The sequence below is a fragment of the Mustela erminea genome, chromosome 10, assembly GCF_009829155.1.
Source record: "Mustela erminea isolate mMusErm1 chromosome 10, mMusErm1.Pri, whole genome shotgun sequence".
Classification (NCBI taxonomy): domain Eukaryota; kingdom Metazoa; phylum Chordata; class Mammalia; order Carnivora; family Mustelidae; genus Mustela; species Mustela erminea.
Genome location: NC_045623.1, coordinates 9,922,345 through 9,946,382, shown reverse-complemented (window position 1 = coordinate 9,946,382; position 24,038 = coordinate 9,922,345). Strand labels below are relative to the sequence as shown.

General features: G+C 47.2%; 1 protein-coding gene across 3 annotated transcripts in view; it reads right to left on the bottom strand.

Annotated features, from left to right (window-relative positions):
* The window catches only part of CD58 (CD58 molecule), a 40,813-nt gene extending 19,755 nt beyond the window's left edge, over positions 1-21,058 (bottom strand). The window contains exons 1-2 of one of the 3 annotated variants that reach the window (XM_032303640.1): positions 20,892-21,058; positions 3,701-3,991 (exon numbers count right to left, since the gene is read on the bottom strand). In XM_032303640.1, the coding sequence (XP_032159531.1) occupies positions 3,701-3,991; positions 20,892-20,961 (361 nt within the window). In that variant the 5' untranslated portion in view covers positions 20,962-21,058. The remainder of the gene's footprint in view (positions 1-3,700; positions 3,992-20,891) is intronic. The other 2 variants (XM_032303638.1, XM_032303639.1) reach the window with 2 other exon arrangements.
* Between the last annotated feature and the right edge of the window lie 2,980 nt (positions 21,059-24,038).

Below are 24,038 nucleotides of genomic sequence, written 5' to 3'. Positions count from 1 at the left end.
TTTATAAATTCTGCTTCTCTGAAGGCATGCACTGGTTTTCCTAATGGGATGCCTCCACACCTTAACAAGCCTCACTCTTCTAAATGGAGTTAATCATCTTCTGGACAAACCAGCCACCCAGCCTGAAAGCCTCCATTTCTGTCAACTCCCCCCCCCCCCCACCTCCCGGTCACCTGGTTCAATTGCTTTCATTACTATAATAAATATTTATTGAACACCTAGTACCTGAGTTCTAGGGCTACAATGATAACAGGAGAGAAATTCTCTCCTCTTCCTAGTGTCTCCAACAGACCAGGCAGGTGAACTTATGAATAATAGCTACTCCACCAGCTCCTCACCCCCTCCCATTCCACTGACACTGCCTCAGAAAGGACTTGGAGAGCTCAGACTTGAACTTCTACACTGGACTTTCTGCCTCTTCTCCCTTCCCTGCAAGCCATCTTACACACTTTGCTACCAGATGGATCTTTCTAGAATGCCTCTGGCATAGAGGAGGTAAGGCTAGAATGACATCCACTTCTAGGAGAAAACAGTGAACCTGGGACCCCATAGAGGGCCGAGATGGGTACGGGTTGAGCTGGCAATGCTGAGGGGCAGCACAGAAAAGGTAGCAAAGTCAAGGGCAACACTAGGATGCCTAAGAACAGAAAGAGGTGATCAGGGATGCCAGATCTCATACGGCCTTGCACTACAGATCTTAGTTTTAGCTCCGACTGAGATGGGGCCACTGGAAGTTTCTAAGCTGAAGAATGACATGCTTTGACCTCTGTTTTAAGATCACTCTGGCTGCTTGCATTTAAAAATAAACTGTGGATGGGGCGCCTGGGTGGCTCAGTGGGTTAAGCCGCTGCCTTCGGCTCAGGTCATGATCTCAGGGTCCTGGGATCGAGTCCCGCATCGGGCTCTCTGCTCAGCAGGGGGCCTGCTTCCCTCTCTCTCTCTCTGTGATCTCTTCCCTTCCTCTCTCCTACTGTGATCTCTCTCTGTCAAATAAATAAATAAAATCTTTAAAAAAAAAAAAAAACTGTGGTCATAATACATGTAAGTCAAATCATCATGCTGTATACCTCAAACTTATACAGTGAAACAGGTCAATTATGCCTCAATAAAACGGGAAAAAAATTAAATGTAGTTAAATCTGAAAATAACACAAAATGCCTCCTGTTAAGGGGCAACGGGTGACCAGTTAGATGGTCGCTGCAGTCCTCCGGACAAAGTTGAAGGAGCCCTGGCTCAGCCCCGGAGGAAGTGGCGAGAGGTGGTCAGAGGCTGTAAAACCAGCAAATTTCCTGGTGGAATAAACATGGTGTTCGAGAGAAAGAGGAAGAGAAACATGGTGTTGAAGATGACATCAAGGCTTAGCCTGAGCAACTGGGAAGAAGGAGCTGCCATTAACCAAGCGCGGGGAAGACATGGGGAAGAACGGGATTCAAGGGAAAGTTGATGAGTTCACGATCATCAGACAGGCATCCAAGTGGAAATCCAGAGGAAGCGGTTCGAAACACACGTCAGTGGGGCCCCGGGTCAGAGCTCTCAATCTGTGTTATCAGTGCCAAAATAATACTGAAAGCCTGAAGCCAGGCTGAGCTCACCCAGCTGGGTGTGAGCGCAGGCAGAGAAAGGTGGCTCAGGCCTTCAGGTTTCCAAGGCCTGCAGGTGGGCAAGACGAGCAAACCAGCCAAGGAAACCGGGAAGGAACAGCTAGTGAGCGAACAGAATGCCAGAACGGGGTGGGATCCTGGATGCCCACAGAAGGTCGTGTTTCAGGAGAGACGGGGATCCGCTCTGTCGGATGCTGCTGAGTGGCCAAGAAAGATGTGGTGAGGAGAGCACGAATGGATTACTGGTTTCTTTAATGAGATCAAGAGTTCGGGTGAAAGCCTGGGGTGATAAAAGCCTGTTTGGGGTGGGGGCAAAGGAAAAAGAAGGAAAGGGGTTAAAAAGCAAACACAAATAATCCTTCATGGAATTCTCTACAAACAAGTGGCAAGTGGGTGGTAGCTGGAGGGGTGGGGGCGGGGGCATCCGGGGGCTCCCGGCGCTGGTGTCAATGTTTGACGGCATACTACGGATGAGAGTTGGGTCCATGGAGGATGCTGAGGCAGGAACAGGGCAAGGGCAATGACTAGGGCGATGTCCCCAAGGGCAGTGGCAGGAAGAGGACTTGGAGTATAGCAGAGGGCCTAGACCTCTGTGAGCAGGGTACCGGTGCTCAGGGCAGGTAGGCAGAAAGGCTGAGGGTGACAGCCTGTGGAAATTCTCCTCTAAGTGCTTCTCTTCCTCAGTGAAACAAGATGCAAAGCCTTCAGCTGAGGAGTGGGTCTGGAGAAGAGGGTCTACGAGGCTTGAGGAGAGGAAGGATAATTGCTGGGACACTGCGGGACATATGACATATTGGATTTGACTGAGGCAAGTGACCAGACGCTTCAGGTGTGAGGCTCTGTGGGGCAATGAGTTTATCTACAGCCACAGTGTGTTAGCATAAAACAGGGAGAGCACTGGACTGGACCTGGCCACACAGGCCACAGGAGTACAGCCCATTTAAAAAGGGTGCCTGGGTGGCTCCAGTCATGATCCTGGGGTTCTGGGATCGAGCCCCACGTCAGGCTCCCTGCTCAGCAGGGGGTCTGCTTCTCCCTCTCCCTCTGCTCCTGCCCCTACTCTCTCTCCCAAATAAATAAGTAAAATCACTAAAAAAAAATTTAAAATATTAAATTAAAAAAATTAAAAGGAGCAAGGAAACTAACCAAATCTTCCAATGCTTGGCCCAGTGAGTGAGCACATTCGGGCTGCCTAAGGAGGATAGGGGGTCACGCGAGGTAAAGGGATAGCAGGATTGGCAGAGCAGGGGACACCTGGCCTGACACAGTGGAGGGCTCAGAATGAGTGGTAATGACAACTTCCAGGTTCTATCCGTGGGGAAAGGCAGCGGAGGCGGTGGATGGAGGACAAGACCATCACAGGAGAGGAGACCGCGGGCTCAGAAGCCAGGATATTAGAACAATATATTTAAATATTATAATCACTGAGAATTATGACAGCAGGAACATCAGAAACAGCAAAAGTGGGCCAGGCTTTCCAATGATCCAGAAATGTTGGGATGTATCCAGGAGCCTACAGATGACAAGGAGAATGACCTGGAAGCATGATGGGAAGTAAGTGCGGAGGAACAAGGACTCCATCTCACATTCCCATGTAAGGTGATAGAGGAGAGAAAAAAATCCACCTCCTGGGGTGTGGTGCAGGTGCACACTCTAATTTCCAGAGCATCATCTCTCAGTGGAGCTCAGAGTTCTGAGTTCACTGCTGCCACTACATCCCTTTCCAGAATACTCCCAGCAAGACAAGCAATGCTGCTGGCAGCAGCTCCACCCAGCTGGCCTCCATCTCCGTCACACCCTCTCCTCACTCAGAGGATGACGAGGGCACGGACACAGGTGTGCCTGACAGCCTAAGAGATCCAAGTCTCTTCCTTCTCAGAAACCATTCATTTGTGTTCATCTCTTAAAATAGTTGGACAGTTGCCATTTTAAACAAACCAACTTATGGAATACATTTATGGAATACTCACCAATCACCTTCAGAGATCCAAGTCTCTTACTTCTCAGAAACCATTCATTTGTGTTCATCTCTTAAAATAGTTGGGACAGTTGCCATTTTAAACAAACCAATTTATGGAATAAATTTATGGAATACTCACCAATCACCTTCAGAGTGAACAAAGTGTCGCCACTGCTCAAAGAATCCAGTTTATAGTCCGCCTCATCCGAATATGTTAGGTTGAAGATGGTAAGGCTTCCTGATGTGGTGTCTAAATGAACTCTGCCTATGAAAGGTGGGAAAACTCTGACGGGAAAGCCTGCTTCCCATTCAAGGACTTTATCCCTATTTTTTGTCCACATAATCTCCGTAAAGGGTACAGAGCTTGCTATAGGGAAAGTTACGCTCTGGTTCACAGTTCCAAACATCGGGAAATTACAGCTGATGGAGTCTAGGAGGGAAAAAGAAATTGGTTAGGAAAACCAACACGACTTGATTGAAAATAGAAAACCATCCTCCAAGATGCTCTTTGTGGGGGTGGGGGGGAGAGATTTTGCAGTAAAAATGATTCATCAGCTACTTTTTACACTAAACAGATAAACAGCTGATGGCAAACACAGCTCATGGAAGGCGGGAGTTTCCTCTCTCACGGGGACGCCGCGGCCCACAAACACGCAAGAAACAGATTCAGCTTCGATGGAGCACCAAGTCCCCTTTGGGAACTGTGGGCAGCGCAGGCCCTCCAGAAGCCCCACTGTGTGGGGAAGACAAAGCAGGCCTGGGGAGCTACCTCCTCGAGGGCCTTCCTCAGGAAGTCATGCTGAGGCTCACGGGAGGCATCGCCCCAGGCCTGGGGGAGGAGGGGAGGAGAGGTCATTGTTGTACTGACAGAGGAAGCGGAGCCTCCCCCCACCAACACCCCCCCCTCCCCGCCAAAAAAAAAAAGCAGGCCCGGAGTGGAGAAGGAGCTGGGTGTGTTTGAGGAAATAAAAGCAGCTCCCCATCGCTAGAAGAAGCAAGCAAGTGGGTCACAGGTTGGGGGTGAGGCTGGGGGGGCAGGCAGGGCCAGGTCACAGCATTTGTGGGTAGGGTCTGGGGGTGTCCGGTGAGACAGGCTCAGGGCTTGGGATGGATCCTAATGGCAAGCGAAAGCCACAGGACGGCCTGCAAAGTGGACAGTGGTGGCCCGGGACAGGCATGCAGGCAAGGCAACCGGAATCGAGGTCAGTGCTGGAGCAACGAGAGGGTGGCCGCCTGGGCGGGCCAGAGCAAGGTCTGGAGGGAGGGGACAGACAAAAGGCCAGACTCAAGAGCAGCTAGGGTCAGAAAGCACCAGGGTTTAGTGACTGGAGGTGTAGACGAGGGAGAGGGTGTAAGGCCCTATGTTATATTCTTATTTTAGCCAGAGGCTTCCACTGAGGTTCAACAATAACTTTGTTGTTTAACCCTTAAACTGTCCCTGCTCCCCTCCCCCAGGGGACTTAAAAACAAGTCCTGGAAACCAGCTCCAGGTGTGGAGGCCAAGAAAAACAAGGCTGTACCCACCTCGAGTCTAGCCCTAACAGAAGTACAGCCATCTTGGCAAAGCAAAACTGGCACCTTGCTCTGTAAGAGTGGGTTAGCATAAGAATGTCCATCCTGAAGGCCGGGAAGCCATTTTACTGAGCGTCCCTAACAAACCCACACGGCGCAGGTAACTTGAGATAAGAGAAAGTAGCTAAAACCTAAGAAACAACTTAATCATATACCACCAGGGCGGTTAGGTGGTGGTGCCAGGGGACTTAAAAACAAGTCAAAAACTGTCAAAGTGGGGTGCAAGATATGTATGTAGCTATGAAGAAGTGCCTTGAAAATGCTATATAGGGGCGCCTGGGTGGCTCCGTGGGTTAAGCCTCTAACTTCGGCTCAGGTCATGATCTCAGGGTCTTGGGATCGAGCCTGCTTCCCCTCCTCTCTCTGTCCTCTCTCTCTGCCTGCGTCTGCCTACTTGTGATTTCAGTCTGTCAAATAAATAAAAATCTTTTTTAAAAAGTGCTATATAAACCCTTGGCTTTGAGTGCTTGGGGTCCTTGTTGAAACCTGCTGCGCCGGGCAGATACTTGGACCCCAGCTAGCTGGAAATAAACCTCGCTGTGTGGCTTGCATTATCGAGAGTGATTTCTGTCTAATTAAGGGGTGGTCGACTCCGTACCCTAACAAGGGGGCGTTAATGGACTGGTCAGGTGTCCTTCTTGGCTGACTGACGGGCTATCAGCGGAGATCAGAAACAAGGACTGGGAAGCAAGCGGAGCCACTCAGGGCACAGGACTGGGTTCAGTGGCGTGGGGAGCGTGGGTGAGCTGTCTTCAATTGTCCCTCCTCGCGAGTCAACTGTTAGCATCTGTGCCCGACCCCATGCCGCCAAGCCTGGCTGAGAGCCTGAAATCCACACCGTGGGAATATCCACAGCAAAGAACTAAGGCTTCAAACAGAAACTCCCGCCTACTCGCCCCCAATCTGGCTGTTGAGTATTTACTACCACCACTAGACTGAGATATTCCCAATACCCCAAAATGGGTTTAAATGCATCTGGTTCCAGACTTGACTTTCCTGTTCAGAGAGAAGAGCAGCTGTTAAGGGAAAGACATTAACGATAAATTAAAACTTGAAGTTTCTGCCTAGTAGCAATCAGGGTAATTGAAAGAACATGGGAAAAAATCAAGACTCTTAAATAGACCGATGGTAGGCAGCCGTGTTCAGTAATTTCAAATAAGGAGTAAATAGGGCCCGTTTGTCTATTGCGAGAATTTTGAAAACCCATCTCCCTTAACTAAGGGGGACTGCCCACAGGCATTCACCAGCAGCCTTGTTGGGGTGCCGGTCGCTCGACCAGACCACGTGGGAAGGTGGATGAGAGGGGCAGGATGTGAGGAGAGACGGTCTAGCCACACCCACTAGCGGAGGCCTGAAAGGTCTTGGGCGTGAATGAATGCAGGAGTGGGGAGGGCGGTGGGGGAAGAGAAGCGGTATGAGATGACCCTCGGCTGCCATCTTCCCAGGGAGAGGCCATGGCTCCTGGGCTTGAGAACAGAGGGACGGAGCAAGTCGGGAATGGAGCCAGTGCTGGCAGAAAGCACGGGAGGGGAAGGGGGAGACCCGCTCCAAAAAAGCCAGTTTTGAGCTGGAAGAAATTCTCAAAATCCGACTGTAAAATCAGACTGTAAGGGCCTATTCAGCCAGAGCCGCCCCACCCCGGGTGGAACTGCCATTCTGTTGTAAAACTTAAATTGACCCCCCCCTGCTGCCCCCCAGGGGAACTTACTTGAAAGCAAGTCCGGGAAACCAGTCCCACGTAACACCAAGTACAAGGGTGGGTCAGGCCAGGTGGAGGTATTCAATCAGTGGGGGCACATACTGTCTCCTCGCTACCAAGGAGTACGGGCCCCACCCTTTGGGATACTTTTGGCGCCAATCCTAACCAAGGTGTGATAGGCTGGTTCCAATGTTTTCTAGGGTAAATTGTGATTCAATTGGTCACCTAGCATCACTGCAGAGTTACCTGTGTGTGTTACAATCTCATTGGCCACCTGTGTGTGGCCAGGCCCAATCAAATGGCCCTTGCTCTATAAAAGTTAGTCTGGAAAGCAGGGAGGGGTCACCCTCTCTGGAGGGGCGGCCCTGACCGGTCTGTTTGACGCTTGGTCTGATTCCTGATGCTAGGCGCGAAATAAAGCTTTGTTTGACCTTCGCTTTGTATCAGTCTCGCTCCTTTAATCACGGACCCATTATTGGGGGACCCAATTTTGGGGGACCCAACAAGACAACTCCCCATCTCACAGGTGAAGTGACAGGGTACCAAGAAAACTGAAGGACAAGGTCACCGAACGCCTCCTCGCTGCCCGCGGTGCATTCCCGCACCCTCATGTCCCTTTGTAACACCCGTCACGCACACTGCAGCAGTGGCGCCGGCCATGCCGCACAGAGGAGCGAACAGGCTTCGCAGTCACTCTGCAGACTCAGGGTGGCAGAGGGACCGGAACGCAGATTTCCCGACTCTTGTGCTGCCCCCCTTTCACAGCAGGCTCATTCTGGAAATATTTGCTCTTTAAGTACCCACTGGGCAGCTCTATGATGTGGGGACCCCCACCCTCCACCCCCAGAACATGACAGATGCAGTCCCAGCCTCTCAGAGTTCACTTTTTGTTAGCAAAGTCAGACTTGATCCAAATAATTGTACCGGGGCGCCTGGGTGGCTCAGTGGGTTAAGCATCTGCCTTCAGCTCAGGTCATGATCCCAGGGTCCTCGGATGGAGCCTCACATCAGGCATCTTGCTCAGCCGGGTGCCTGCTTCTCCCTCTCCTGCTGCCTGCTCCCTGCTCTCCCTGCTTGTACACACTGTCAAATTATTTAATTAATTAATTTTTAAAAACCACAAATAATTGGACCAACGTCCTGTTGCAGCTGTGCTCAGGGCCAGCAAGTAGAAACACAGGGTGTCACTAAAGAGCACCCACTTGGGGAGCCAACGAGGGGTTAGAGACGGCTTGTGAAGAAGGAGGAGCAGCAAGTGCCACCAAGCGGGGTTGGGGGGAGCTGGCCCCTGTTCAGGGATCCAGGTCCAGAAGGCAGGAGGGCAATGCTATGAGACAAGACGAGCTGGGGGGCTGCACGCGCAGGCAGAGCCCAGGCCTTGCAAGGCCTCAGACAAAATTCTGCCCTGTATGTTGAGACGAGAATGCTACCAAAGAGTTTTAGGCAGGATGGTGACAAATAAGATGAACTCTTTAGTTAAAAAATGTGTTTAAAAACAAAACATACATAGACACATAGATATAATTTTATATAGCTGCAGAATGGAGATACAGACATTTAGCACAATCTTCTCTGAACTGTGTGGGTGTGTGTGGCTTGGATGCCTTACCCCATCTCCCAAGCCCTCTAACCACCCTCAGTCCAGTAATTTCCATTAACAACTCAGAATATACCCTTTTTTTTTTCTCCCTGCTCAGATCACCAAATAGAAACAAAGATGCATCACATATAATGCATATATATGTATATATATACATATATATATGCCTGGTCATGATTTAACGAAAACGGTCTTATGCATGCTTCTCCACATCTTGCCTTTCCTGGCAAGAGTACCTCATAGAGGTCACGCCAAATCCACTGGCAGGGCAAGACTTTCATTCCAGGGTATGAATGAACCGTAATTAATTAGCCATCCACCACTGCTGTCCCTAGCTTCTTCTACTACAGTAACTGTCACAACCATACCTGTGTCCAGGTTCTTGCATATTTATGGCTTTGTATCTATGGGACAGTGTCCCTGGAGTGGGGCTAAATTAAAGGGCAACACATTCTTTATTTAAAAGAAATTTTTAAAGATTTTATTTATTTATTTGACAGAGAGAGCACAAGCAGGGGGAGTAGCAGGCAGAGGGAGAAGCAAGCTCCCCACTGAGTACTGAGTCTGATGTGGGGCTTGATCATAGGATCCCTGAGCTGGAGGCAGACACTTAACGGACTGAGCCACCCAGGTGCCCCAGATTTTTTAATAGGCGCTGCCACAATGCTTGCATTTGCTATTTACATTCTGATCAGTAACATATGAGTTACCTTTTTCTTGCACCCTGCAAGCATCCAGCCATCTTTTCCTTTTTTTTTTTTTTTTTTTTTTGCACATTTAATTATCAGGCACAAAGTGACATCTCATTGTTCTCTGAATTTGCATTTTCCTAACCTCTAGAAATTTAAGCATCTTTTCTGGTTTTTGGTAATTTGGATCTCCGTTTCTGAGAACTGTCCTTTTGTATCCTTTGCCTTTTGTTCTATTGGCTAGCTCGTCTTTTTCTCACCAGAGTTTATGAGTTCCTTGTACGTTATAGAAATTTTTGTTATCTATACTGTAATTCTTCTCCTAGATGGGTGGCTGGTGTCATTCCCTAAGACACGGGAGGTGAAGGGGAGCCAGCTGGGGCAAGAAGATCATACTTTCAGATGCCAGCACTGGGTGGGGTCTGTAAGACTCCCAGGTGGATATGTCCAGTAGGCTGCTGGGCACACAGGAGAGGAGACAGACTTGGGGATCATTACATTTGCAGTGGCTACCGTCTAGTATTCCCTTCCCACAGTAAACTCTTTTCCACTGCACTTTCAAGACTAACCCTGAAGTAAGTTGCTGATAGGATAACTGCCAATGAAAAAGAAGAATGGGAGAAAGGGGAGTGAGTTCTTTCTCAAAGGTCACACACTGCGAATGAATGAATGAATCTGCACACAAACAGCAACAAAGGGGTCAGCAGTGGGCTGGTTGCTTTGCTGATATCGGGGTGGTCAGAGAGGATGCCAACTTCCTATGCCTGGGGGGCAGAAGGGTAAGTGCCCAGATTCTCGGGCAGATGGGCCCAGGGGAACTCTCAAAAGCCTCCCATATGAGCTGTAAAATGTAAATCATAACACCCACCACAAACGATTGTTTTGAGGGTTGAATAAGACTGAGAGTGTTTACACAATGCCTGAAATAAATGTGGCTTTCAGCAGGGCTTTCCCTCTTTTTCTTGCAGTGAGTCAGGCCACATCAAGGCCTTTGTTGTGTGTGATCCTGGCGGTGTGACCACTGAGCATGGTGCGGGATTGCATCATTTACAAACGAAGGGAAAGAAAAAAAATGCATTAGTGATAGCCTAAACAGACATTCCATGCCAGCCTGCATTTTAAAAACTGTTTTGAAGAATACTAAACGATCTTTTAAAGACAGGGGAGGTACCTAATACCAATAGATAGAGAAATCCTACATCTAAAATCAGCCTCAGCTCCAAGTACTTAGTGGCAGTGTCCTTGCAAAACATCACCATCACACCCAATTTTGATAATTCTTATATAGCTTGAAGTCAGAATTGGAACTCACATATTTAAAGATGAAGTGTCCTGATTTTTTGACTTAGAAAATATGGTCACCATAACTACTGAGTTAAAGAGGACAGATTCCCACTCCCAGACACAGATTCCTCTGGGTGTTTTCCTTGGGTCCTGGGATTGACACTGACTGCTAATTTTAGTAATCAAACACTTATATAGTACTCACTGTCTGCAAGGCACCCTTGGAAGAGTTCTACAAATATGGAGGAGGCAGGCACTATTTTTAACCCTATTTTGCAGATGAGGAAACTGAGGAACACAAAGATTAAGTGACTTGCTAGTGAAGTGGTAAAACTAGAATTGAACCGAGACGGTTTGAAAATTTAACCACTATTTTCTTATGTAGCCTGCTATGTGGCACATGGCTATTACAGACGTGACAGGATACATCCTAGAAACTGCATCTGTAGAACTCCTGTAAGGGGACTACTCCAGCTGAGACTCAAGCACGCCTCTGAAACCTGCAGGCGAGGTAACGGGCTCAGGGGTCCCCAAATCACTGACTGTCACGGTCTGAGGGGTCCTGAGAGAACAAGAGTCTGTGGCCCCCAGGACCCCCGGCTTGATATACATGAGGAAATTGAGGTTTGACGGAGCAAGAAAGTGATAAAACCCAAATCCCCAAAATGTGACGACCTAAGTTTTGTGGTGGTAGTGTTGCAGTTTGCAAACGACTTCAGATGTGACAAAGGGACATGGGACAGGGCTTCACAATTAGAGGCCATGAGAAACGAAGCTGAAGGGAGGGTCTAGGAGTCTGCACTCCCCACGCGTGATGGAAGGTACCATGCGCGATGGAAGGTACCATGTGCGATGCGGAAAAGGGACAAGAGAGGCTTGAATGTGGGGGCGAAGGAAAGCGAGAGCCAAAAAAAGAAAGAAAGGGAAAACAAGGGACAGGTGAAGACGTGACATGGGAAACAAAACCACAGGTGCCACTGCGAAGCCTGAGAGAACGGGGAGCAGCAGCATGAACAGATGTCCCCGGGGCAGCCCGCGGATGCCGCGGCACTGACGCACATGCACTCCTCAGCTCCCACCCGCGGGTGCGCGTGCAACGTGCCGAACTTCTGATTTTCCAAGAAATGCTGGATGCTCAACTTTTGTGGGGGAACTTCTCATTCTTAAAAGGCAGCAACCGATCCCAATCTGAGTTCAGACAAAGACAGGGTGGTGCTCTGCCTCCGCTGTTTCACCGCTGCCTGGCCCAGGAAGGGCACTTGATAAATATTTGAGTGAATAATGTAACGGAAATACAACTCGACTACCGTCTGAAAAGCGGGGCTTCCTGACAGAACCTCGGAATTTGGCAGCTCGCCCAGACCCTGAGCTTGGGACAGCCCCCTCCACCATGTGCAGGGGAAAGAGGCACCTTTCCCAGTGCTAGCCACCAGCACCACAGCCAGACTGGAGAGGCTGCTGGATCCCCACTCCCATCTCTCCCCCACTGCTATTCCTTTCAAGATGTCTCCTGCTTCCCCTTCCTGCCTGCTACCTCCACCAGGTAAGAGTGGACCCATGCAGGATGTCAGCTCAGAATCAAAGGCAACAGCCCGTATAGGGTCTGAGGAGATGCAATTTGTTTACTGAAGTCATTTCTTAGAAATGAAGGATGTGATTTTAAAGTCTTTTTCTCTCTCTAAAATATATTTTAAGGATGGCTTGCAGATTTGAGTAGCTAAGATTGAAGTTGATTTGATGAAAAAAAAAATCCCCTAAAAGTTTCAGTACCTGAATATATAAATCTTGGTATTTCCCCATGTTCAATATTCTAACGGTGTTTCAGTTAAAGACTCCTTCAAGCGTGAAGACAGCAGGATCTGGGGGGCATTCTGAACCCAAGCGAGCAGCTGAGTCTCTTCTCCAGATGGGAGGTTGTGACCATAACCTTTCTCCTCTGTATCATGGCATACTGCCCGTTGACATCTGCCTGGAGTGTGAAAGTGGCGGCATTTTGGGAAACAAAGTCTCTCTCTACACACGTACACACGTTTACAACACAGAGAAGTGGCCACTCTCCTAAAATGTCTGTTATCAGATAATCTGTCCTATTAGGTTCATAGATATTAGCAGATCAGTCAGAACCCATATTCCAGTTTTGGGGTCGGAAATCTGTGTAGATAATAAAGAGGAAATTGAGTCTTTTTACTTAAGGAAGCGCAGTGCAGCTCGTTTCTTTAACCTAGCTCTTCATAAATCCACTCCAAATGAGTCTTAAGCCAACTCAGCCTAGAAAAAGTGACAGCATGGGCCTGAGAATATGGGGAAGAACATTCCAAAGAATGGGAGCCACCAGATTACAGAAGTTCAGAAGCTGACTGAGGTCATGCAGAGGACACAGAGCTGGTGCCCAGACACAGGCAGCCAGCTCCGGAGCCCACACTGTTAGCCAGGAAGTGAGATGCTTTGGTCTTCCCTTGTCCATACCATCCTTGTCCAGATCCAGTCAAGGATTTGTGCTGCCATGATTGCTAAAAACAGGAATCTCCTGCTCTCAGCTACACTACCACTGCTTCCCCATCTCCTTGATTTCAGCCTGAAACAGCAGCTACCTGAATCTCAGAAGGTTGTAAGCCCCTTGGCACCCCCAGCCCCAGAAACAGCCTAGAACTTGCCCCACGTGTGCTCTCAGTTGTCAAGCTACAACTTGACTCCTGCTGAGCTCATCTGGAATGGAGATGTTGGAACCAATAAAATCAATTTCCTGTTGAGCTTTTCTGTCTCCTGGCAGGCTAAAGCTTTCCCCGTTTTACCCCTTGGGCTGATACTTACAGTCCTTTCCCCTCTCCATCTGTACAGTGTGCCTCAGTCACCACCAGTCACACCTGACTCATGGGTATATGAAATGTGGTCTGTCCAAAGGGAGGTGTGTTGTGAGTATAAAATACTCACCAGACACTAAAGATTTAATATGAAAAAGGGAATGTAAAATCCCTCATTAATGTTTTCTAGATGTTGAAATGAAAATATTATGGTTCTATTAGGTGAAGCAAAATATATTATCAAAATCATTTTTGCCAGTTTCATGTTATGTTTCTAATTGTCAGCACTCCTCCAGCCTGTCTTTCAAGATACCCGTATACCATCTTGCTCAAAAGCCCCATTTGTGAGCTCATTAGGCTCAAAAGCCACATGTTCTTGTTGGAGGATATATCTGAGATCTACAGCATGCTTTGGGGAATAATGACTTTACTAGAGCAATTTAAGACTCTGTGAGCCTTTTAAAATCTATTCTCCAAAGTCTGATTCAAGGTATTTCTATACACTATTGATCATTTCATTAAGAATTTCTATATAATCCCTACCATTTTCAGGTTACTTGGCTCATAGTTGAGAAACTAATTTATGATGACACAGCCTTATTAGTTTCTTATGAATCTGAATTTCTTATTATTTTCTGACTGTGTATATAAAATAGCATTTTCCCCCTAGTTTTTAACTGTTACAGGGGGAAGATGTTCAAGAAACTACACAGCAGTGAGCCTGGTGGAAATTCAGACACTAATCACAACAGACATTTTGAGGAACATTATAGAAAGGAAGTTTAAGTCCACTAGGACCTGAAATGGGTCTTGAGAACAAGCCTATCAAAATAATTTGTTTCCTTCAGATGGGATACTTGGTCAAGGCCACAAAGGGCAGACCTATGAACTAGGAGTTCCCCACCGGGGGGCAGAGAGCAGACATGAACTTATTACAGGGATTCTGGGCAATAGGTCGCCTTACTTCCACTGATTTTAATTGGAGCCTCAGAGTCCTTGGACTCAGAGGTCACTGGTACAGGCACCAGTAGCAGGAAAAGAAAAGGAAAGGAAAGACAAAAGGGTGCAAAGGCAAGAAGATTTTTTAAAAGGAAAAGAAAACAAGAAAACAAAAAAGGAAACAGTCAAAAGAGAAGATGCTGTGTCTATAAAGTAACAGGAAGACATTTTCTTTGGATGCTAGTGGACAGACACCAAAAGCTATCTCCAAAGAAATGCTAAGATGTCTTCTAGCACTTTCATGGGGACAGTCTCCGTTTTTTACAACTCCTATTCAGATCTCAATGGGTCTGAACAAGTGGACAAGGTAGTATCCTGGTTTCACTTTCAATCTGGAGACAGGTTTGATTTGTGACTGCTGAGTCTGTTTTCCTATGTAAAAGCTTTAAAAGATCTTCTGCACTTGAGAAGAAATCACTTGATTTCTGCACTTGAAATCAAAAGACAGAAAACTTCTGCAACCAAACACTCATGCCTCATGTATGCAGGCAAACTTTCTGCTTTTAAACAGAGGAACTAATACCTACCCTGAAAGCCTGTCTTCATTCAAGAAACACCTACAATTTCTTGGACAATAAAACAAATTCTTTGACCTGGTTCTCAAAAGGTGGTTTTAAGTCTCTAAAAATTTTTCAAAGCTACCCATCAAAATTAAACCAAAAACCTAGTCACAAATGCAATGTGGGAAACTTGATTAGATCCTGGTGTTTTAAAAAAGACATTCTTGTAACAACTGGAGAAATCTGAGTAAGGGTAGAATTTAGGTGATATGATGCATTACCATTAATTTTCATAAATATTATAATGTGATCAGGATTACACAAAAGTACTAGGGAGTAAAGTATGGGTGTATAGAGAGATTATAACTGTAACAAAATGTTCATAAATATGTCAATAAATCCACATCCTGAATTCTACAGCCCGAACAAAGTTTCCCCAACCCACTTCTGCAGATGGTGCTTTTGAAAACAATCTTATGTGACTGGCAACTGTGCTGTCCTACATAACTTTACATGTCTTAGCAAAAATTACACTGAACAATGCATACACGCCACACGTAAGAGATCACCTACGGGGGCACCCGGCTGGCTCAGTCAGAAGAACGTATGACTCTTGATCTTAAGGTTGTGAGTTCAGGCCCCATATTGGGTGTAGAGATTACTAACAAAATAAATAAACTTAAAAAAAGAGAGAGAGGTCACCTATGGATCTTCAAATCTTCATAAAGTTTATCTAAACTTGGGTTGGGAATGCACGGGTTCTGAGACAGATGGACGTTGACTTCTGTCACGCTTTCATTTCTTTCCTGTGTGAAGTGAACCTGGACAAGGTACTTAACCTAACTGAACTTTGTTCTCCTCTTTAATAGTCTCTACCTAAAAAAACTGGTGTGATAATGAAATGAAAACAAAAATCCAAACTACTACGCATAGGACCTGGCACAGAGTATGTACTCAGTTCCTGACAGCTACTATTATAACAATAGGTCTAGTTTTCTTATAGGAATACACCACACTATTTTGACTCAGAGTATCTTTTTCCTAAATAAAAACACACAGATTGTGAATCTTGATTGCAGAAAGAAAAATGAACAAGTTTCACTTAATAATGTGAGATAATAACTTAAAAAGGAGAAATGCTAGACACTATATCATCTAATGTCCAGGTTTAACACACTGTATTGTTAAGAAAAAAACAAACAAACAACAAACCATGAAAACAAATCAGTGAAAAGAACATTTTAAGAAGTAGTAAATGGCTTTGTTTCTGCATACAGGGAAAGAAAATCTCTGTGGAGATAGCTGGCAAGACAAAGGAACTATACAAAGCAGCAACAGAAGAGGGCAGGTTCTGCTAAAAAGAGCTGAAACAACAGTCCTTATTGAGCTTGGCTACCTGCATGGACTACCTCAGCCCCATCCACGTGGCATCCTGATGATGCACCCAGTCCTGCTGGTTCCCGCTTCCAAACACAGCCCCCTGTCTCCCATCCAGTCCCCCGCTCTTGTGGTCATTGCATACCTACACTGTTCCTATGGCCTCCCGTGCTGGTCCCCCGCGTCTCTTCTGCTCCCTCTACAGACAGCTCTCCAGATTCACCAGAATAATTCATTTACAAATTCCAGTCACTGTAATTTCACTCCTGTTCAAAATCCTCCAAAACGTCCCATCTTGCTGGGAGTAAAAAAGTCACAGTCTTTAAAGGGGCCCACAGAACTTTATCTCTAGGACCTAGCCCTGACTGTGCTTACAACTTCCTTTCCTACTGCTTTCTGGTGCAATGGGCTCCTTGAATGCCCCTAAATGCCAGAAGCCCGTCTCAGGGTCTTTGCTACTAGCCCCTCTTCCTGGAATACTGCTCCCCCAGACAGCTGCCTGGGTCCCTTAAGGCCACGCTCACCTGTTACCGTTTTAGGGAGACCCTCCTTGGGCTACAAAGTGTAGAACACAAACCACTAGAGAGCAGGGTGGCTGAACATCAGACATTCAGCCCATGGAAGACTATGTAGCTGTAAAAAAGGAATAACGACAGGGGCGCCGGGATGGCTCAGTGGGTTAAAGCCTCTACCTTCGGCTCCGGTCATGATCCCGGGGTCCTGGGATTGAGTCCCGCATTGGGCTCTCTGTGAACCAGAGAGCCTGCTTCCCTTCCTGCCTCTCTGCCTACTTGTGATCTCTGTCGAATAAATAAGTAAAATCTTAAAAAAAAAGAATGATGATGATCTCTATGAACTGATATGGAATGATTATCCAGACATATGGTTAAGAGACAAAAGCAAGGTAGAAAAGGGTATATTGAGGATGTTACTATTGTTACTGTTTTTGCAGCAAACACTTGTTACCACAAAAAAAAAAAAAAAAAAACAAGGATAAAACAGAAACAAACAGTACCTGTTATGACAGGGAGAGGGTGGGAACAGGATTTCTCTGAGCATAGCTCTATATGGTTTGACTGGCACCATATTAATATTTCACCTATTTAAAAATTAAATCAAGGGGGAACCCGAAAATTGAATAGAAACAAATTAATGCAACTATACATTGCGTTGATAGCATAACCACCCAGAAGAAAAAAATTAATCCAAGCAACTTTTAAAAAGACATTATTCTGTACATATTCAGTGGGATATATGGATGAATAAAAAGAACAGTGAAGAAACTCCGAACTATAAAGTTTGTGCTTGGTAGCAGTACTGGTAGAGCAGTGAGGAAACTATTTTGTGTTTAATGCATATTAGGAAAACACAGTGATGCTATGAGGAATAGTGTTCTCACTGTGGCAAAGGGACATACGAATAAGGAATAGAGGAAGAGAAAACTGAACCAAATTGTTGAATGAGGCTTAGTGGTAACAGGATAAACTCATGACTTTGTGAAAACTTTCCCAGCTCTGAGAACTGGCAGCTTAGAAATGAAGACTCCAGTAGCCTTGAGTACACCTAATACCCAGACACTGATTTCTAAATCCCATCTCCCACTAAAAGGAACGAGAGACTCTAATGTTTACAGGCTGAGGCAGGAAAACGGTACAAAATGAGTCCAAGACATGCTTCTGTGCCAGAAAGTAGGAAGTTCTCAAAAACTGATGGAAACATGGCAAAGAACATAGAAGCACACAGGGGTTCCCATTTGCCAAAATCTGGATCACCGAGCATCAAAAGAGTTGACAAAAAATGACATCTTAAGAAATACCCATGGGTCCATACTCAAACTAAAAAAAAAAAAAAAAAAAAAAAAAAATTTAAAAAGAGGAGCAAAAGCTCTTCATTACTCAAGAAGGTCAATGATGTATAAAGAAAAATAGGGATAGAAAACTGCCATCCACAAATATTTTAGTGGACTTGGAGAAGAATCACCAGTGGATGCTAAAACAGCTAAAACACTGGATGAAAGATTGTTTTGGAACAGGACAGTTACACAATCTCAAATGTCACTTGATAAATCACATATTATTTACAAAGGGGAACAGGTGCCTCTGTGATAGAGAAATCTAGTGGATCACCTTAACCAAATAACCAAAGTTAAGTTCTCCAATAATGGGACAAATAGGACTGCATCTGCTCTCTACTGAGATGCACGGAGAAGGACACAACACATCTATGGAACATTCCTGCAAGTTATAACCAGAATCTAATCATGAGGAAACAGACCATCCAATTCTAGGGACACTATAAAACTGGCCCAGACCTTTCAAAAATGGTGATGTCATAAAGTACCAAAAAAAAAAAAGAAAAGAAAAGAAAAAAGAGTTGGCAAGTTTTAGATTAAAAGGTATTAAAGAGGCAGGACTAACCAAATGCAGTGTGTGATCCAGGATCAGCTTCTGGACTCTATCAGCAAACAGTATTATACTGATGGTATATCTCCTATGATCATGGTTTCATGGATTCCAGGAGACATACGTTTTTAAAAAGACATATGTTGAAATGTTTACAGGTAAGATGTCATAAGATCTGCAATTCTCAAATGTTTAGACAAAAAATATTGTGTTTATAAACAGAAGTAAACCAAATGTGTCAAAATTTTAATAACTGGGGATTCCAGGAGAAACGTGTGTATGTGTTCATCATACTATTTTTTGCAACTATTCTAAAGATTTCTGATGTTGCAAAGTTTTAAAGAAGGAAAAAGAAATATCAACCATGCCTACTCCCCTTTCTTCTGTATTACTAATCTCTGTATTAGTGTTTACTTAACCACCACCCAACACCTATATATTTACTCATTTATTCATTTGCTGTCTCTCTCCCCCACTATAATGTAAGCTTCACAAAAGCAGGGAAGTCTGTCCCTTGTTGTAACCCCAGTCCCTTGTATAGAGCCCAGCACATAGCTGACCCTCAGTAAGAATGTGTTCAGTGATTCATGCTCACATTCCAGGAAGTATATACTCTCATTACCTTTCCTCACCAGTGAGTGATACTCTGTCTCTCTTTCAAGGCAAAGATAGTGAGGCTTGCAGAAGTTAGTCAACTTACAGAAATTATAACTCAGGTGAGGAGCAGAGCCAGGGTGGGAAGCCAAGTATCTGACTGCAGAGCTGATGCTCTTAATCACTGGTGGGCAGCTTCCCATTGAGACAGGCTCTGCCTGTAGGTGCATCTGCCCCTTTGGCACAGCCATCAGCATAGGAAAGTTGGGGGGGGGGGGTGTCCTGTGATGGCATCCCCCCGTGACAGCATCCTTGCCTCCAATGACTCCCGGCTGCAATCCTTCCTCCATACTGCTGCCAGATTATTCCTCCTAAGCACATGGTTCTGATTCTGTGAGGCCCAGAAAGAATTCTCCTTTGCCTGCAGAAGATAATCCAGACTCCCATCCGGGATGTGTAGAGCTCTGCAGCAGGGCCTCCAGCTCCCACGGGCACACTTAGGCTCTAGGGACACCAAATGATTCTCAACTGCCCAGGTTCACCCTGTACACTGTGCTCCCCTGTCTTTTTCACCTCTTGGAATTTTCCCCACATCACAGCAGGTCCACACACCATCTATCCTCCGAGGCCAGGTTCAAATACCCTCCCTTCCATGAAGTCTTTGTTTCACAAGACAGACTTGATTCCACAGAAGACACTGCTCCCTTCCCTATAGAGGCCCAGAGCACTTTATGCTCAACCTGTCTTACAGCATTTACTTCTGTGCCTTAGAATGTAGGCACTTCGCGATCCTCAACCCCTCCGCGCTAGGCAGTCTCCAAAGACACGCACCCCATAGACACTCAATGGGAGCTGGGTGCAGAAAGAGGATGGAAGATTAACTTACTGTATGTGCAAAGGGGCCCCCAACGGGAAACCTCAAGGAAAGAAGAACTAGTTAAGCGTTTATTATTATGCTTCAGAGGTTTGGCTATGGCTGTGTGTAGGGGTTTATAAAGGTGGGGAGATAAAAATGGAGACATAAATATTTCATGGGGCTGTTAACTTAGCTGAAGAAATGGGCAAGGGATGAACGCAGTTCTACACGCACAGATTTCTTTTACATTTTCAGGGGAGGGGAAAGGAGCACCAGCCACCCTGCTTCGGAATCCTGGGGCGATTCAGTCATTTTTCTTGGTGGGTCCCTGTCCCAGGTCGGGTACCCTTCGGGCAGGAGCTCAACTCAAACGCGGGGCGGCGTCGGAGGAGAGGGGAGCAGAAGGGGAACCAATCGGCAGTCGCCGCTCCTGAGCCCCATCCCGCGCGCCGCGGATAAGCGTAGTTCTTTGGTAGGTCCAGCCGCCGGGACCCGTCCTGGGGGAGCTTACCCGCTTCGGAAGAAGTGAAAGGGCCGTCCCAGCGCTAGGCGACGGCACCCCGGGGGTGTGTGTGTGTGGGGGGGGGCAACAAGTGGTTTCGCAGTCACTGGAACCCCAGCAAAGGCACACCCTTCCGGAGAAACACCCAGTGGGGAGGTGAAAGGGCTTGGGGGAGATGGGGATTTAGGATTCTAAAAAGAAAAAGCCACAGTCCCACCCCTCTTCCAAAGGCGGATTCCGGTGCCTAAGGTCAAAGTTGCTTCCTGAGTACCCATGGGAGACTTGTTGAAGTGACAGCTCTGCGGGACAAGGTCCCGCGGGCTGAGTTTCTTCTCCCCAACCCAGCCGTGGCCGCCTCGAGCCCCACCCGTCCACCCGGCTCCAGAGCCCTGAAGCCATCGACACCCCCAGCGCTGCCCAGTCCCCGCCAGGGCGCGGGGAAGGCCCCCACTCACCGAACTGGAGCACCAGGCAGACCACGCCGAGGACCCCCACGGCCCAGCCACACGCACTCCCTGCGGTCATGGCGCGTCCGGCTGGCCTCTAAGGCCCTACTGCGCTGAGCGCACCCTCGTAATTTCGCTAGCAGCCCCGCCCCGGCCTCCCCGCCGTACCAACCCCGCCCGCTCTGGCCCCGCCTCGTCTCGCGTCCCCTGCTTCCTGTCCACCCAGTTCCCAGAGTTTTTCTGCTGCCTCCCGTCTGCTCGGTGGAGTCCTTCCATCAAAGTGGCTTGCGTTTTAAAAGCCAGGCTTCTCTTCGTTCCCCCCGCTGCTCCAGCACTTTTCCTGGACGTCTGGGACGCGATGGAGGCAACTTTGTAACTGGGGGAAGGGGAAGCTGTCGAGCCCCTCCCCCACCCCATAAAGCTGCGTCCCACTCGGCGGGCCCGTACGGGGACCGGAGAACTCTGCCGCAGGACTGGGCAGCTCTGAAGCACTTCCTTCCGCGCTTGCCTCCAGCAGCAGCAGCAGCCTCGCGGAGCTTGCTTCTCTGCTGCTGTCCTGGAATATTAAAATATAAGGAAACGGGACATTTGGGGCAACTGCTAGAACGTGCGGGATTACCTGATGCCGCCGGTCCCGCCGGTCTCATTCAAGTTCAGGCCACCTTTTCCTTAAGCCTGCCCGCCCCCGCCCCCACCCCAACCTTCCCTTTCTCCGGAGCTGGGACTTATAGCCTTGGGTTTCTCCCTTCTCAGTTCCCTCTTTGTTTTCCTCCTCCTACATCTCAGCTGTGGATATTCCCTTAGGCTGAGGAGCCAGGTCTGGTCGGGTCTAGTCGCCCCTTCACTGTTCGGCCTCCCAAACCACCCGCCTCAGATGCAAAAGGCACTTGGAACATTCCATCCTAGTGATTAGTTTTTTGGTTTTGTTTTAAGATGTATGTATGTATTATTTATTTGAAAGAGAGAAAGAGCGCGAACCGGGAGAGGGGCAGAGGGAGAAGCTGAGAAGGAAGCCGAACTTGGGGCTCCATCCCATGACCTAAGCCAAAGGCGGACAGGCGCTTATCCCTCCGCGCCACCCAAGCGCCCCCTATTGGTCATTCTTCTTGATTGGCTTGTCCTCGCTCAAGTCTGACCCCAGACGGGAGGACTCAGAGAACAGCTCCTCACGTGGCTTCCATGTCTTCCCCCTTTCGTAGAGAAGCACATGAATTGCCCCCGCCCAGCTGCGGGAACTAAGGGAACTCTAAACCTATTCTGGTGAACAGGACACCCTGCTGTCCTAATAAACACCAGCATGTCTGTTTAGAAACTGAGTGGAAATGTGCTTTATTGTTGCTGTCTTCTCCATCAGCCTCAAGTGAGGATCCCAAAACCACTCAAGACAGTTGAACTATACTGTAAGAATTCATTAGTTCTTAAGTCAAGCATAAAATCTTAAAAGGTATCTGGGTGGCTCAGTCAGTTAAGCACCTGACTCTTGATCTCAGCTCAGATCTTGATCTCAGGGCTGTGAGTTCAAGCCCTGTGTTAGACTGCACACTGGGTGTGGAGCCTACTTTAAAAACAAAACAAAACAAACAAACAACAACAACAACAACAACAAAAACCTTAAATCTTAAAAGGCATCCCTATCAATGAAATTTCTGGGACCAATGTCATGTACCTACCTGAAGACATTCCCTATCAACTGTAGATACTTGGAACATGAGGAAGGGGCAAAGTATAGCGCAAAATGTGAGAAAGTCACATTTCTGCTCTGTCCCGGGCTTGTGGGAACTCAGGCCAACTGAAAAAGGTAGGATGAGGTCAAACTTTTAGACTGGAGATTCTGAATGTTTTTGAACTGAGAAGTGATACAACAGCAAACATCTGCTGAGCACTTACTAGCCAGGCCTTGTGTTAAGTCCATCACCCGAACTAATTTAATCTTCTTGCTGCCCCTGTTTTCACAGAAGAGGAAACAGACACTCAGAAAGGGTAAATGACTTGCCCAAGGACACACAGTAAGGGGCAGCACGGGCAGTCCAGCTGAAGTTAAATCTAAAACACCACTCTCACCCTCTCATACAAATACAGCCATGCTATGGACTGGACTGGCCAGTAGATGCTGTCAGTCCAGCAGGGCTGTGGAAAAGTCTGCCCAGTCATGTGGGGCCGGGAAGTTTGCCTCAGGTCATGGCCTCCAGCCTTTGGGTAAGGAATGATTCATTAGGTCTTCTTTGGTTAGATGTTCCTCTGACCAAGTCCAACAGCAGTGCCAACTTTCTCATTAAGAGAAATGCTATGCTTCTATCAAGCCATTTTGGGGGAAATATTTATTTCACACCCAATGTGGGGCTTGAACCTGTAAGGACCTATTTTACTGCCCCTGCTCCCCTTCCCCCTGGAAACCAGCTCCAGGTGTGGAGGCCAAGAAAAACAAGGCTGTACCCACCTTGAGTCTAGCGCTGACAGAAGTACAGCCATCTTGGCAAAGCAAAAGCTGGCACCTTGCACTGTAAGAGTGGGTTAGCATAAGAATGGCCATCCTGAAGGCTGGGAAGCTATTTTACTGAGCGTCCCTAACCAGCCCACAAGGCGCACGTAACTTGAGATAAGCGAAAGTAGCTAAAACCTAAGAAACACCTTAATCATATACCACCAGGGCGGTTAGGTAGTGGCGCCACAGGGACCAGATGTTAAAGAAAACAAATAGTTAACTTGCAGAAATCACAATCCTGCAAGACAGGAATCTCCCTTGGTTTGCAAATGTCCTGGTGATTTACAACAAAAAGGGCTATCTCTTCAATGGCCCAATTTCCAGAGAAAAAGGGCTCAGTTCCTCAAGGCCTAACCCTCCCCACCATAAAACTGAGGGAGGCTGAGGCAGAAGGAAATGTAAATCAAGTTAAATTTCTTCTAAACCTAAGTCTCACTAAACGGCCAGGATGGCGCCAGGGTGATGCCGGGGTGGAAAAAGGTTAAACCAAGTTAAACTGTCAAAGTGGGGCGCAAGATATGTATGTAGCTATGAAGAAGTGCCTTGAAAATGCTATATAAACCCTTGGCTTTGAGTGCTTGGGGTCCCTGTTGAAACCCGCTGCGCCAGGCCGATACTTGGACCCCAGCTAGCTGGGGTCTTGCATTATCAAGTGTTCTCTAATTGAGGGGTGG